Below are 15,638 nucleotides of genomic sequence, written 5' to 3' on the forward strand. Positions count from 1 at the left end.
GTGTTAGAACGAGCCGTTTTAGGGGGGCGTGGCAGAGTCTTAACTTTGATAAAGAATATCTCTTTGGTTTTGAGACTTTAGTCTTTGCAACTTCAGGGATCTTATCTATGCACAATCAGCTTGTAACACTCCAAAGGAAAACTTGAAATCGCATCATATGACCCCTTTAATGCCAATAATTTAGAAATTCAGTGCTCAACAAGCACATATGGGTGTAGTGTTTGGGTGTCCAGATATTTTGGTCATGTACACTCAGAAAAAAGGTACAAAAGCTGTTACTAGGGTGGTACCTTTTGAAAAGGTACACAAAGGTACAAAAGCGAGGAAGGAGTGTAGTGTATTTTACTGTATTTTACAGGAGGGGCAGTCGTGGCCTAATGGATAGAGAGTCGGACTTGTAACCTGAAGGTCGCGGATTCAAGTCTCAGGTCCGGCAGGAATTGTCGGTGGGGGGAGTGAATAACCATCTTCAATACCACGACTGAGGTGAGACCCTTGAGCAAGGCACCGAACCCCCAACTGCTCCCCGGGCGCCGCAGCATTGGCTGCCCACTGCTCCGGGTGTGTGTTCACGGAGTGTGTGCGCGTGTTTGTTCACTACTCACTGCAGTGTGTGTGCACTTGGATGGGTTAAATTCAGAGCACAAATTCCAAGTATTGTACATACTTGACGTGTGGCCAAGTACACCATACTTGGCCACACGTCACATCCTTTCTGCTTTTATCCTCCTGAAAGTTTTAGGGCCCTTACCTCAGCGTGCTGTCCATCAGAGGTGAACAGGTGAGTGACTGTCATCTCATTTTTAGTGAGAGTGCCTGTCTTATCAGAGCAGATCACATTGCAGCAGCCTAGGGAGGAGAGGGAGGTTAATACACACAACCAAGAGATTCTGATTTCCATTAAATCATTCATATCCGTCAAGAGAAAATGGAAATGAGGCCCAGTATTAAAAGATTGAAACAAGACACCTACATAATTATGATTTCCCATATGAACACAAACAACATTTTTGTGGAGTTAAAATACACCCTTAACTATGGTAAAATGTAAATGTATAGCCTTGAGTGGTAACAGCTTTACATGTTGCTCACCTAATAAGATTTTGGAGTTGAAACAACTGATTTCATAACTTTTAGTTACATAAAATATAATTAAATATATTTTCATTTATTTATTTAACAGTTTCAGTCCTGGATGGTGATTGATTGTCCTGGATAAATGCCCCTTAGCATTCTTGTATTACCATCTGCAATTAGTCAAAGCTACATTCAAATATTGTTTTGTAGATAAAACTCCTCTGCAAATTGTGCCAAAACAATCCTAGTCGTGACCACGTTAACAATATATTGTAGCCACAAGGGTTTTATTCCTCTGCTTGGCATAAGTGTTGTTTCATAATTAGTAAAGAGCCATTAAGTCCATCACATTTGAAAATGGTTCTAACCATAGCAATAAACATTTCTTAAAAATGTTAAAATGTTACTGCCACCCACAAGAACATTTGGACCTGATTTAATGCGTCTACTCTGCATTAAATTAGTGCATGTTCAGTGCGACTGTGGCTGGTCATTTGACTCTGTGGGCTGACTGATTCTCATATGACTCATTATGTAATGCCACTGAGGGGAGAAAAAACCAAAGTGACTTTTTTTGTTCTCCTGTGAGCTGTCCAACAGGAAGAAACTGCACAAGGTCTTGGTCTGAACATTAGACAAGAGGTACTTTGATAATAGATTACAAATCATTTATGGCATTCCCTTCTGTATTCAATTGATCAGTGTTTTGTAAATATTCATTCTTTCTGATAGGGTAAAAGATACATTTTATGAATGTAAATTTAGGACTATATAAGACCTTTTTAAGAACAAGTAAAGAAAATGTACGAAAACATTTTGACAATACGTCAATGTGGTGTCTTCAAAGAAAAAAAAACTTCCAATAGATCTCAATTAGTTGTTAATTTAAAAAAAAATATTTTACAAATGGCTTGAATGCTTCAATATCTATGCTCTCAACCACCAGAACATAGAAATAACTTTTACTGTTCTGATCACACTGCAATAAAGTGATTAATTTTTGTCGTTTTCCAGCACAAATGTCTGAAGATTCTTAAATCAAGACACATTTACTTGAGAAGCAAAATCACATAAGATAAGAAGTCTTGCTGATCACAATTAAGTGAGTTTATGATTAAAACAAGAACAAATATCTGTCAATGGGGTCAGAAAAATGTACTTTAATCAAAAGAAAAACAAGTTTTTATTTGCCACCGACATTTTGACATGTTTCTTGTTTTAAAAATGAACTTACTTAATTTTGTTTAATTTCTCAGAAAACAAGACTTCGTATGTTTAATTTGCATCTCAAGTAAATCTATCTTAATTTAAGGAGGTTTAAATTTTTTTAATTGGAAAACAAAAAAATACTGGTGAAGATATTAATTTTTTGCAGCGCATGCAACATTTAATGCAATCACTCTAGCATTAGCATAGAAAAATAAAAATGTTTAATAGCTTTTAGAAGGAAAGTCATTTAGCATTTTGCAAAAAAATATCTGTCACTATTTATTGTAGCCAAATTAGCCAGATAGCAATACCGGCAGGTTGCGTGCCATGCCCTCAAACTTGGATGAATAAACTTGGTTTTTGGCCACTACAGTGTACTTTTAAACCATTAGAACACAAGAGACTAATGCACACCAATGCAGTACAACGTAATATAAATACATTTCAGTGACTTAAAAGACACTTTTGTTAACTTTTTGCAAAATAAAGACTTTTTGTACTACATTGGGTCACCACATGATGTTCAATGCAAAGTCTGGGTCATGTAGAAATGTAGAACAAATGTAGAACATACTCAGTGTCTCCACTATAGGCAGTTTCTTAACGATCGCCCGTTTCTTCACCATCCTCATCACTCCCAGTGCCAAAGTCACTGTCACTACAATGGGGAGGCCTTCTGGGATAGCTGCCACAGCCAGGCTGAAGAGAAGAGCAATGATGCAAAACTTAAAAAGCCAAAACCTGCACTACGTGTCAAGTCATATGCCTCACGGTAACATCTGTCTCTGTGCTGGACTCACTGATTAAAGACATACCTGACACCTATGGTGAACATGTCTAGAATGTACTTCCCCTGAAGCCATCCGACCATCATGATCACCCCTGAAATTGGAAATATATTAGTGCCGTCACAAAGAACGAATACAGGATATGACAGAACAGAAATTAGGGTTTGCATTTTTAATGAGATGGTATGCATCACTAAACTCATGAAAGTGCAATGAATGTTAATTGAACAATCTTAACAAGATGTCTACCGATTATCCCGAAGGAATAAAGGGAGAGCTGTTTTCCCAGCAAATCCATGCTTTTCTGTAATGGGGTTTTAGGAGCCTGTTTAAATAACAAATAGAAAAAAAATTAAATGTGAAGCAAAGATGTTTTTTTATTATTTTTTATAATGTCAATCCCTTTGGTTTATGCTTGATTACCTCCTCTGCTTGCATCATCTTAAAAACTTCACCAAATTCAGAGTTTTCTCCAGTGCCTATGACAATGCCCTACAATTTAAAAGCAAAATTATTAAAAATGTGTGCAAATATCATTTGTCTTATCCAAAGAAAAAATAGAAATGTCTGAATCAGAATCTCGAATCACTTTTTTTCACATTTTCTAATTATGGGAGAATGAATAAATTAATTAAATCAGTAAATAAATACTATTTTAATATAATAAAATTAATAATGCATCAATATTCAATTATTTCCCACCAAATGTAAAATAAAACAACAAATTAATTAAATATCTCTGTGCTTGGACATCAGAAAAACAAACTGTGACTTGACGTTAAACTTCAGCACATTTCACACAAATCAAAACTCACTAATAACTATGCACACACATTTAGTTTTATTTATTTATTAACGTTATTTTTGGTGGTATCTTGTGGTCCGATTAATCAAATTGCAATTACAAACATGTAATAGTACCTTGGCCTTCCCACAGAGCACCAGTGAAATGTTACCTTATTTAAACATTTATCTAAAATGCTTTCAAAATCCAGTTATACTAAAGGAAAACATAAAACAAACAAGCAAGCAGTGGGGAATATGTACAATTTTATTAATGAAGGCAATTTGAAGTATGAATTCTCTAAGGAATTCTGCGGGGGGTAAATTGGGATGCAGGACTAGTGAAGTATGAGATGTAACTGTACCTTGGCCTTCCCACAGCGCACAAGTGTACCCATGAAGGCAATATTACTGCGGGACGTGATATCGCCATTGGTGGCAGCCGGCTGAGGGGCAGAGGTCTTAGTGCAGGGGGTGGTCTCTCCTGTCAAACTGGACTCATCAACTGACAGATCCATCGCCTGCAGGGCAGTGAAGGGTCAGCTTCACTAACAGGCCATCAGAACATTGCAGCTATTTTAGGCACAAGCATTTCTACCACTAACTGCCATTCGATTGTGCAATCTGGTAAATCTTTAAGCACATATTGTACTAGGATGTTTTTGACAACAGTGTAATAGTAACAGTTTACATGTACATAATTTTTTACTTAAGTCCAACTCTGGAGCCTTCTAATAACACCCAAAAATACATTTGTTTGGACATTCAGTTACAGTGAATATTCTGAATTAAGTGTTTGCTTATGGCATTAGTAAGGTAATGGTTTTACATGATGCTTACATAATCAAAATATGATCAAATGCTCAAAAATATTGACGTGCATATAAATGCAGTCACTATGTGCATAGAAGAGGAGAAAGCAAAAAGGAGCGATGTTACTATGTGTCTATATCCATTCACACCTCAAACAGGCGCAGGTCTGCTGGGACTCTCTCTCCGACTGACAGACAGACGGTGTCCCCAGGCACAAGCTCTCGTGCCAGAAGGTGCTCCAGACGTCCTTCTCGAACACTAGAGCATAGGGAGAGTTGGAAAGAGGGAAACAGAGATACTGCTTGTTGAACAGTTTGAAATTAGACCAGTGAAGTCGTGCGGACAGACCTTGAGATCCGTGCCCTGCGGGCTAGACAGAGGTCAGATAGTTTTGTTAATGTACCTCCAATAGTCTTGGCAATAAAAAAATGCTTGTTGTGGGAAACTTGTGCCCGATTAGGAAGTGACAGAAAAAAGCAGGATAACACATGGTGGTGCATGCTGAAGGTGTTCTACAGGTGTTTGGGAACAGGGCTCAAGGCTGTGGCATGGCCCGGTTTTGAAGTGCAAATACCAGACTTTGTGTGTTTGAAGTGGAAATTACACCTCCCATTCTCACTCTCTCCATATGTTGTCTGAAAGGCTGCCTTTTATGCATTTGGTGGGTGTAATGCTCTGGAAAATACACCTAAGACGTCAAGACCTCACACCCACTGTCCTGACATCTTTTATCATTAATGTAGTTAAGGAAGGAAAGAAAGAAAGAAAGAAAGAAAGAAAGAAAGAAAGAAAGAAAAAAAAGAAAGAAAGAAAGGCTTCCTCATCTATTTAAGGCAAGATATAATTATAGATAATATAACTAAAAACCTATAAGATGTTTAAGATTCATTTTTTAATAAACACTGAGGATTTCAGTGGAATAAAACCGTTTTCTCAGAAGATTATAAATATCACAGTCCAATAAAATGTGTTTTACAGACAGTGACACTGGCATGAGGCACATATGGTGGGATCTTCATGTGATGGAAAGAAAGAAAGAAAGAAAAAAAAGAAAGAAAGAAAGAAAGAAAGGCTTCCTCATCTATTTAAGGCAAGATATAATTATAGATAATATAACTAAAAACCTATAAGATGTTTAAGATTCATTTTTTAATAAACACTGAGGATTTCAGTGGAATAAAACCGTTTTCTCAGAAGATTATAAATATCACAGTCCAATAAAATGTGTTTTACAGACAGTGACACTGGCATGAGGCACATATGGTGGGATCTTCATGTGATGGTAAAAATTTATGTGTCACTAATGTATGTGTGTATTAACCAGCATCAAAAATAAATAAATTTTTTGTTCCATAAATGATTTTACTGGAACATACACAACTGTTGAAAAATTGGGGATCAGGGGAAAAATTGGTATTTTTAAGCAAATAAATACAACTTTGATGAGCATAAGAGACTTACTTTAAAAACATTTCAAAAAAACTTACTGACCACAAAATTTGAATAGTAGTTTATGCATTTTTCCAAAGGTAGGATTGAGTTTGTGTAATTTATTTGTTAAGCCAGATCCAATTTTAAGAGCCATTTGTTTTTTACATAGAAATCTATTAAAGCTTTCAGAGCTGTAGAAGGAAAAGTGCTTTCGAGTTTTGTCAATAATGCTCACCAATGGCATTCTGGAGGCACAAGTTTCCCCAGCTCCTCCAGGGATTTTTCTGAGCGGTATTCCTAAAGTGAAGAAGAACAGAGCTGACAGTAAATGTCCTCCGCACTTACACTCTCACTACACCTCATTAATCTATGAGACTTCAAGTTTTCCCAAAAACCTTCAAGTTCCCCAAAATATTTGGACATTAGCATTGATTCTAAGGTCTATCGCTTTACATGACTGATGTCACATCAAATAATGTCAAATGAGGTAATTTCATCAATGTATGTTGGATTTACCTGTACAAAGGCAACTGTAACAACAATAATAATGGCCTGCAATAAGAATGATACACGAGTGTTAATAGACCAATCCAGTACTTCAAGGAAATCAAATGTCTGACAAGGGGAGTGAGCAGGAACTTACCACGGTGATACTGACGGCATCATCAAACTGACGCATCAACACACTGATGACAGCGGATGCCAGCAGCAACAGGATGAGTGGGTCTTTAAACTGGAGACCAAAAGAGAGAGAGGATAATTCAGAGACTGCATAGGGATGCAATACTTCTCAGAATTCATTGTGTCCCACATCTCAATGTGAAGGTCTGTGTTTATCTGCCTCAGGGCTTGAGGTACAAAAATCAATGTTAGCTATACATGACGGCAACAATTATTGACCTCTGTGTCATGTAGTTTGCTTTTTCAGATACCACAGACTAGAGATCAACCGATATATCGATTTACCGATATTTTTCCCGATATTTAAGCATTTTACCATAATCGGATATCGGTTTTGTAATATCGGATTCACTGATAAACACCGCCATCTTGTGGGTGTTTTGAGAATTGCGCACAGGATCGCCATTGCAGCGCGTCTGAGGGGAGACGAGACAACAACAACAACGGCATGGTGCAGGTACTTGATTTGCTGTAGTTAGTAAACTTTATTTACATAACAGCCATTTATGCACAAATTAGATGCATTACATAAATGCCTGATATGTAGTTCATGCAGCTTGGCTCTATGAAATAGAGACCAACTCACGGAGTCATGTAAAATAATCTGTCAAGTCCTGTCCCAATAAAGACGTAACTTTGCCTGAATTAAATAATATGCAGCCATGAATGAGCCCATGTTGGAAATAAAAGCACTGAACTGAATTCTCTCTCTGTCTATGCTCATCGTTTGTCTCGTGAAGTTGGAGTCACGTAGATAATCCGTCAAGATCCTCTCCCAATAAAGACGTAACTTTGCATGAGTTAAATAATACAGCCATGAATAAGCGCATGTTGGAAATAAAAGCGCAGAATTTAGTTCTCTCTCTCTGTTGTATATTTGCTCATCATTAGTCTCGTGAAGCGTTATTAACATTTACCATATAACCATAATTTCGTTAATAAACATCTAAATAAATAAAACTCTATGGAAATTAATTATTTATCATCTCCGCGAGCGATCGCAGTTTGAGTATAGTTCTGTGTAACTACATAGATAAACTGCGCTGTCAGCAGGCATTTCATAATCTAGAAGTACAAAAACATTATTAATAATTCTGATATAACATTCCAGTTGAGAAATGCAATAAAATACGATGTTTTGTTTGTTATATTCCAATATTCCAGAGAATATTATTCAGTGAATTAACATTATCCAGTGAATTATTCTTGACTCTGTAGCCTATTAAACAGCTTATAAACCTACTAAAACTGTAGTTTAAAATGAAGTTGATATGACTCCTGTCCTTTATTTATTTTCTCCATTTGAAAACATTACACATTCTACATTTATTTTGCTTATTGTTAATATTAGTGTTGTTGCTGTTGATGCTTTTTATAAATAAAATGTTTTTTTTAAATTGTTGTAATATGAAGATTAAATTTAACACTGCTAAAAAAAAAAAAAAAAAAGATGACTGAAAAGAGGAAAAACCAAAGGGAAGTATGTTCTTACGTCACTCAGTCATTTATTTACTTTATAACAGTAAATAAATATCGGTTCTGCATAGCGGTTATCGGGCACATAAACATGCAAATAATTGTTATCGGTTATAAAAAAAATCAATATCGGTCGATCACTAGCAGACACACACGTGTCTTTACAGATGGCAAGAAACCAAAGCCCAAACCGATTTACAATATTGGTCTTCTATGCTTTGGGACTAAGTAGTTGTTAATACTGAACAAATTAAATTTCATACACAACACGGCCAGCTAATTTTTGCTATATAGTCAAAAAATAGTTCAGTTTACTAGCAAAAATGCCATTTTCTATTTGTTGCAGCAAATCACTTAGCTTAAACATTTCTGTGAATCAGTTCCAACAATGATTTAACAATTTGTTTGTGTTGCCACACACAAAAAAAGAAACAATTAAGTTGGTTCACACCAAGAACGATAACTATAAAGATAACGATATTAGCATCCACACCAGCGGACAATATCGTCTGTTTATTCTCAGCGCACGCTCGTCTGCTGCTTTAAATTCTCGATCTCTTTATCGCAGGATGGGTTCTGATTGGCTGTCAATGTTTGTATCATTCATCAGCTGGAAAAAATCATTCTGAAAATGATTCCAACTATATCGTTTCTCTGTGCCTTTATCGTTATAGCTGTGGTGTGGACTCTGCTTTTCTTTAATATTGAGAACGATTTTTAGAACTATATCTTTATCATTATCTTTATAGTTATCGTGCTTGGTGTGAACGGGCCTTTAGTCTTTTAAAAAAAGGAAAAAGTTACAATCCTTATTTTTTGCTCATTTAAATGTTAAATCTCTTTAAACTAGATTTTGAGTCTCAGATTTGCAACAGTGGTCTCAGACTTCTGGAATTCACCTTACGCGGGTAAACATTACTATGTTTATACTTTATTATTTAAAAAAACAAAAAACAAAACTTGACCCTCTAACACTAGCACTCTCTATTCTATTTTGTTTCTATATACTTTTCTTTTTATTCAAAAAACCTTGACTCTCTAACACTAGCTCTATTCTATTCTATCTACTTTTTATTTATAAAAAAAAAAAAAAAAAAACCTTGCTACGTGTACTCTGTTAGACTATCCAGGCCTTGTCACAGCACTTTCATATTGTTGCTCTTTTGTTTGTTTGATTGCTTCTATTGTCCTCAATTGCAAGTTGTTTTGGATAAAAGCGTCTGTTAAATTATTAAATGTAATTTAAATGTATGTATATAGTTACACATGTATATAAAGCATGTATATTATATAAATAAATATGTGTACCAGTGTGGAACCTTTATTATGTTATTAGTATTAAAAATATATTTTTTTAGCTACATCACCAAGCCCTGTGAGAGGCATGTGTCATGCAAAAAACATCAATGGTAGACAGGGTCTAGAAATATATTAGTTTCCAATCTACAAAAAAACAGTTTCATAGTCGACTCAAACGCAAAAAATTCAAAATGTTCAGTTTAACACTAAATGGAATGCTTGCGGTGGAGTGACACTGTTTCGACAGGAAATTTAGTCACGCATGTAATTTGGCTTATTTCAAAGTCCTCAAGATTACCTGATAACCAATGGCACCAGAAATTGCTAATGACACACTGGATAAGCACTAGAAAGTGAAGATTAAAAGATGGGAGTGTGGGTTAACTTTCTTTGATTGGCCACATACAGAGAATGCAGAGCTTTAATCTACGGCAGGATCTGACACCCGCGGATCGCTGCGTTTGCATAACCGGCAATTAACAGCACCACACAAGATGAGCTCATCATTTCCTTTGAGCGTGCAATACGGCAGCCTTTTGAAAACCAAACCACGAATGCACAGTTACAGGCAGGTTACACACAGCATAGGAAGGCAAAAAAACAGGGTTTGACTTTGCCGTCTGCTAAAAGTGCTTTGACTTTCTCTCACGTCTACTGTGACACATCCGGATTTATGGCATAGCTTTGTGCTTAGGGCTGGTTGCACTGTGATAAAAATACCTTTGAGAATTTGAATAAATCTGGAGAAAAAAGAAAAAAGTAGGGGAGATTATTTTAAAGCGGCGCTGGTTGTCGTGCCTGACAAAAAAAAAAAAGTCTCATATGTCCTGGTCTGTAAAGCATGGTGTGTTAAACGGGGAGGGTGCCTGAAAGCGAGACAGAATGGGGGAGAACAAAACAGAAAAGAGAGAGACAGAGGGAGGTCGGCACATCCCAAAGCAAAAAGAGAATATGAAGTGATAGATTAAAGGCATGACAGCTTGTTGCTTTTAAAGCGACTCTCTGAAACACAGTGATAGTGTTCACAGACTCGGACGCTTTTTACTCGCCCAGAAAACAAGCCTTTTCTACTCTGAACAGCAGAGGTAAGACAAAGGTAAAACTGGCAACTGAGCTGTGGCTGCATGAGAAAATTAAATGTAATCACAGGTGTTAAAAAAGACATAAAGAAGCCTTTGTAATTGCAAAGATTAGCAGTAATGACAAGAAAAGGACATTCTTTCACAGAGTAATTATCAGCATTAACCACCCAGTCACACTGAGAGTTGTGACATGACATGTTTGTGCTACAAATTTACCCTTGTTATGACTTACAGCTAGAAATATATTACACAAGCTTTGCAGTTTTAGAGAAATGGGGATGCATCTCACTCGGGGACCCACAAAGGATGAAGGCGACAAAGTGTGCCACCTCTGAAGAGGGCCCAGGTGAATGTGGGAAAATATATAAATCCTTCCAGTTATATTACTATATTTAGCCAATCAGCACAAACCTCCTGACCAAGGTGGACTGACATTTTTCCACAGAGGACAGCGACCTGTCATGGCTATATTGGAAGACAGAACTGGGTCATTCAATTATTTTTATTTTATTGATTCTAATTCATTCATTTTTTCATAATTTTATTACTGACTTGTGTCCAGTGTGTCTACAACAAAGCAATCCTTGCAAATCGTTTGAACTTTGTGTCAGTACGTCATAAACGGAACAAGGCAGCAGTTTACTGTCGGGGAATTGTTGTGTCATGCAACGCCACGCCGCATCCAACGTAGACAGCATCACTTATTATAAAGAGTTCTATAGTATTTTGTCGTGCCGTGCCGCTCGTGTCCGGTGTAGACACCGTGTTAGAGTTGATAAATTATTTAATTTGATAATATTTATAATTAAATTTAATTTAAAGGACCGTGTTCATTGTGTTAGGGTTAGGCACAGTTTTTTTGCTGTGGTACCAAAAATGTTAATTTCATTTAAATTGCTATTGCCTGAAATTCTGGAATTAGCAAGTTAAGAATCAAATTTTTTTTTTTTTTTTTTTGCTTTTGTACATTTTTTTGCCAACCAACCTACCTGAGAGAGATATCTTTTCCAGAGTGGTTCATCTTCACTAATGTCAAACTCGTTCCATCCGTGGTAGGCGCGACGTCGTGTAACCTCCTCCTGGGTGAGACCAAACTGCAGGTCAGCCTAACAAAGGGAGAGACGAAGAGAATTGTCAAAAAAAAAAAAACAGCTTTCCCAAAATAACACTCATCTGATGCGTAACCATGACAACTGACATTAACCACTAACAGATAAGAACGCTGGAGCCATGGAAACAACTAATAAAGCCAGTGTCCTGGAACTTGAGCTTTGGTACGCCTACTGTTAGATAACCGTCACCAACAATGCATTTCTGCTCCCTGCGCAAAGAAAGACCTTGAGACCAGAGCACTGTATCGTGAACTGGAGAGAGCATAAAAAGCTTGATGACTGTACCTACAGACCTGCTGTCTGAGCAATATTAGGAATCGTGCTGAGTACAACCAAATCTGACCGCTTTGTATCGCTTTACAACAAACTGGAAAGCCAAAAGATCTCCTTTGCTTTCCATGTTCAGTTTACACTCAAAAACATGGCAGCTTCTGTGGGTACACAAATGAAAGACATATTGTTTTATTTTCTATTAAAATACTAGGGCTGGGCAAAAAAATCGATTTTTCGATTCATCGTTTTTTTTAATGACGTCGATTCGATATCGATTCTCAAAAGCTGCGAATCGATCTTATCCGGGATTTATTTCAGCACACATTTAAAATAAGATCTGATTAACATGAATCTTATCATTAGTCTTCTCCACTAGATGTCACCCTTATTTACCTTGCGCGATGTTACAACAGAAAGCCTGTCATTCATTCAGCGCTTATCATGGCCATACGCGTGATTCGCAATGCTCAGGTGAAATGCTATAGTAATACTATAAATCTGCGGAAGCATTTGATATCACGCATAAGGCGCCATGATTTCCGCAATGAATGAATGGCGGGGCGCACTGTTTTGTTTACACATACTAAAGCGCGGATGACGCTCGCGGTGTTTTCAGCTTCTGCCGTCTCACTATATGATGATATGAACACGAATGTCATCTCCAGCTGCTCTGAGAGTCACTTCATTAGCATTTTACCATTTCGTTTTAGAAAACTACCGTCATATCACATACACAGCAGCTGCAAGTTCTTCACGGCAACCCGTCAAAATAAAAGGTTAGTTTAACGTTCTACTGTCTGAATTTATTACTATTTAGCAGTCTGAAGAATCAATGCTACTACTGCTAATAAATATTAATAAATCTTTATTTTTAAAGGAATAATCACATCGGTTTTCTTTTTAATTTTAACAGTAAACCTCTGTTGTGCAGCACTTTGTTTGCCAAAAAATAAAAGGGTTTAATATTCATTTGATTAGGATAATTAAATTAATGTTTTATGCCTTCATCTGATTACCAGAAAAATTAAGAACATTTTATAGGGCCCTATTGTTTAAAAAAGGACCCATACAAAAAAAAAAGTATAGGTTTAAAATACAGGCATGTGGCTTAATTTCTTTTTATTAATTCACCATTTGTAAACTGATGTTTACTGTTAATTTTTTAGAAATATCAATAGCATTTGTATTAAAACTATATTCACTGAATGTAATCAAAAAAATCGAGAATCGAATCGAATCGAGAGCTTGCGAATCGAAATCGAATCGAAACATCTGAATCGATACCCAGCCCTATATAATACTACTACCCATGGTGTATTATTCATGGTTAAAGTGCTTCCCGGAGACTGTGGCTGAATGTTGATGACAGTGGATGAATAAAGGTCTTCTGGGAGCAGATGGTCATGTCAGTGTGGTGATGGACATGGCACTACAAGCTCTATCATCCACGCTGAGATTGCAAGAGCATCCCAGCACTCTCTAATTTTCCTGGCATGATTCATTAGGGGAACACTGTGTGGTATCTGCAGGGATGAGCTTTGAATTCCTCAGTGTCAAAGCATGCCGTCTGTGCATTTGGTGAATGTTTGACTGCATGAGGAAATTCAACTGGACTTGTTCTGCTGTTGTTTCGATAGGCTGTGGCTAGACACACAATGTGCTTTAAATAAGCAGAACGTGATCCAGGATCAACATCCTGTTTTGCTCCAGGAAACATAATTCATATTGAACAATCAAAGTCCTATCTATGCCTTGCCCTGGCACTAAATCAGGTGCCAATAATGCTTGATGGGACTGCTGATCCAGGAACAACAAAGGATGTTGACATTTAAAGTCAACCCTCAATATTGTTCCTAGAAGTTCCTAGAAGTTGCATTATGGAATACCTGATTCTGATTGCTCAGTTGTGGCATTCTGCAGCCAAATATTTATATTTTAGTATTAGTATAATGACTACTTTACGCTGGTATCCTGATCTGACGTTCATTAATTTGCAATAATGGCAGACTATCTCTTATGCCACTTATGCCAAAATGGACTCTTGAATTTGAAAGTTCTAGAAAGATTTGCTGATGCATTTTACCAAGTTGTACTAATTAAACTATAAATGTAAGTTAAGACTGTCTTGGTTTAATGTGATCCCTTTTACATAGCTCATATAAATCATTATGAAAAATATAAGTATGCAATGTAAATATGCCATTATTCACATTTGTAACCACAGAACGCATTTTGATTCACATTATAAAATTGTATATTTAATTATGTTCTTATATGAAATAAAGTAAAATAAAAGGATGCAATTATCTTTAATTTATTTCTTTCATCCCAACAAATCCCCCCAAAAAGACCAGCTGAACTTTGTTTAGTCTCCTACTGGTTAAAACTGTGATCAATAATGATGCACATGCTTCCATTAAGTTATATATGAAAAGTCATGGCTAAACTTTTAAACTTGAGTTAATAATTCTGTTTATACATTGGTTACCACATGTACATGCATATCTTTCAGGTTGTAATCTCTAAAACACTTGTGTATGGAACTACTCCCTTAAATAACTGATTAAGTTGCACAGAAACAGTCAAGGCAACCAACAATAGTGGCATGGAAGAGATACGCAACTGTAGTATGATCAACAAATCTTTTTTGTACTCTATAACAGTGCAATTACTGAAAATGAATCAACAACATTAAATGTCAACAAGTCAAAATAAAGAATTGAACTATGATGCAGCAAAATTACACTTGCTCTGATAATTAAACAATAATATATAAAATGTATCATTGCAGAGAGTTTGTTCATATCTTGTGCAGCTATTAGGGTTGCCAATCAATTAAATATTTGAAGCTGCAGTTCGTAAATTTTGCCTCTTTGTCGCCATCTCTGTTTGAAAACCTGGAATTGCAGCTGTGTGCGGAATTATCTAGCTTGCGTGGGTTGTGAGTCAGCACGGTATTTTACTTCGATATAAGCCAAGAGGAGACTGGTTTTCCTTTGCTAAAGTAAGGAAACTTTGCTTCCTTTGCTCCTGTTAACAAACGTTGGTTTTCACGAGACTCACCGGCGCATGCGCAACGCTGAACTCATATGTCATCCGCCCGGAGCTGCTTCCGTGTAGGACTGTTGGTGCAAGCTACATTAAAGTGATTATTACGTTTTGAATTTGGATATTTTTCTTACAAAAACGCATTGATTCGCTACTGGTGGCCTTTGTTCACCCCCCGGAGCCGTGTGAGACTCTTTTTTTTATGGATGGGTGCTTTTTATTTAACTTATTTTGGACTGATGCATGCAACACCCGCTGAGTGGCATTAAACAGCTTGAAAGATCAAAGACAATTTTTAATATAACTCCGACTGGATTTGTCTGAAAGAAGAAAGTCATATACACCTAGGATGACCTGAGGGCGAGTAATTTGTGGGCTAATTTTCATTTTTGGGTGAACTAACCCTTTAATGCATTAACATTCACAATGAGCAATAGCTACATTTGCTACAGAAGTTATTAATCGTTGTTCAAAAATACAACTGTTAGCTCTAGGGGTGTAACGGTACACGTATTCGTACCGAACCGTTTCGGTACGGGTCTTTCGGTTCGGTACGCATGTGAACC

General features: G+C 36.7%; 1 protein-coding gene across 3 annotated transcripts in view; it reads right to left on the minus strand.

Moving 5' to 3' along the window:
* Positions 1-15,638, minus strand: part of atp2c1 (ATPase secretory pathway Ca2+ transporting 1) — a 41,561-nt gene that overhangs the window by 16,687 nt on the left and 9,236 nt on the right. For all 3 annotated transcript variants that reach the window (XM_016458291.1, XM_016458293.1, XM_016458292.1), the window contains exons 3-13: positions 11,629-11,745; positions 6,745-6,834; positions 6,618-6,653; positions 6,337-6,398; positions 4,820-4,928; positions 4,223-4,378; positions 3,498-3,566; positions 3,324-3,399; positions 3,102-3,168; positions 2,861-2,985; positions 752-849 (exon numbers count right to left, since the gene is read on the minus strand). In XM_016458291.1, coding sequence (XP_016313777.1) covers positions 752-849; positions 2,861-2,985; positions 3,102-3,168; positions 3,324-3,399; positions 3,498-3,566; positions 4,223-4,378; positions 4,820-4,928; positions 6,337-6,398; positions 6,618-6,653; positions 6,745-6,834; positions 11,629-11,745 — 1,005 coding nt within the window. The remainder of the gene's footprint in view (positions 1-751; positions 850-2,860; positions 2,986-3,101; positions 3,169-3,323; positions 3,400-3,497; positions 3,567-4,222; positions 4,379-4,819; positions 4,929-6,336; positions 6,399-6,617; positions 6,654-6,744; positions 6,835-11,628; positions 11,746-15,638) is intronic.

This window comes from Sinocyclocheilus anshuiensis, unplaced genomic scaffold (assembly GCF_001515605.1).
Source record: "Sinocyclocheilus anshuiensis isolate Anshui unplaced genomic scaffold, SAMN03320099.WGS_v1.1 scaffold267, whole genome shotgun sequence".
In the NCBI taxonomy this organism is placed as follows: domain Eukaryota; kingdom Metazoa; phylum Chordata; class Actinopteri; order Cypriniformes; family Cyprinidae; genus Sinocyclocheilus; species Sinocyclocheilus anshuiensis.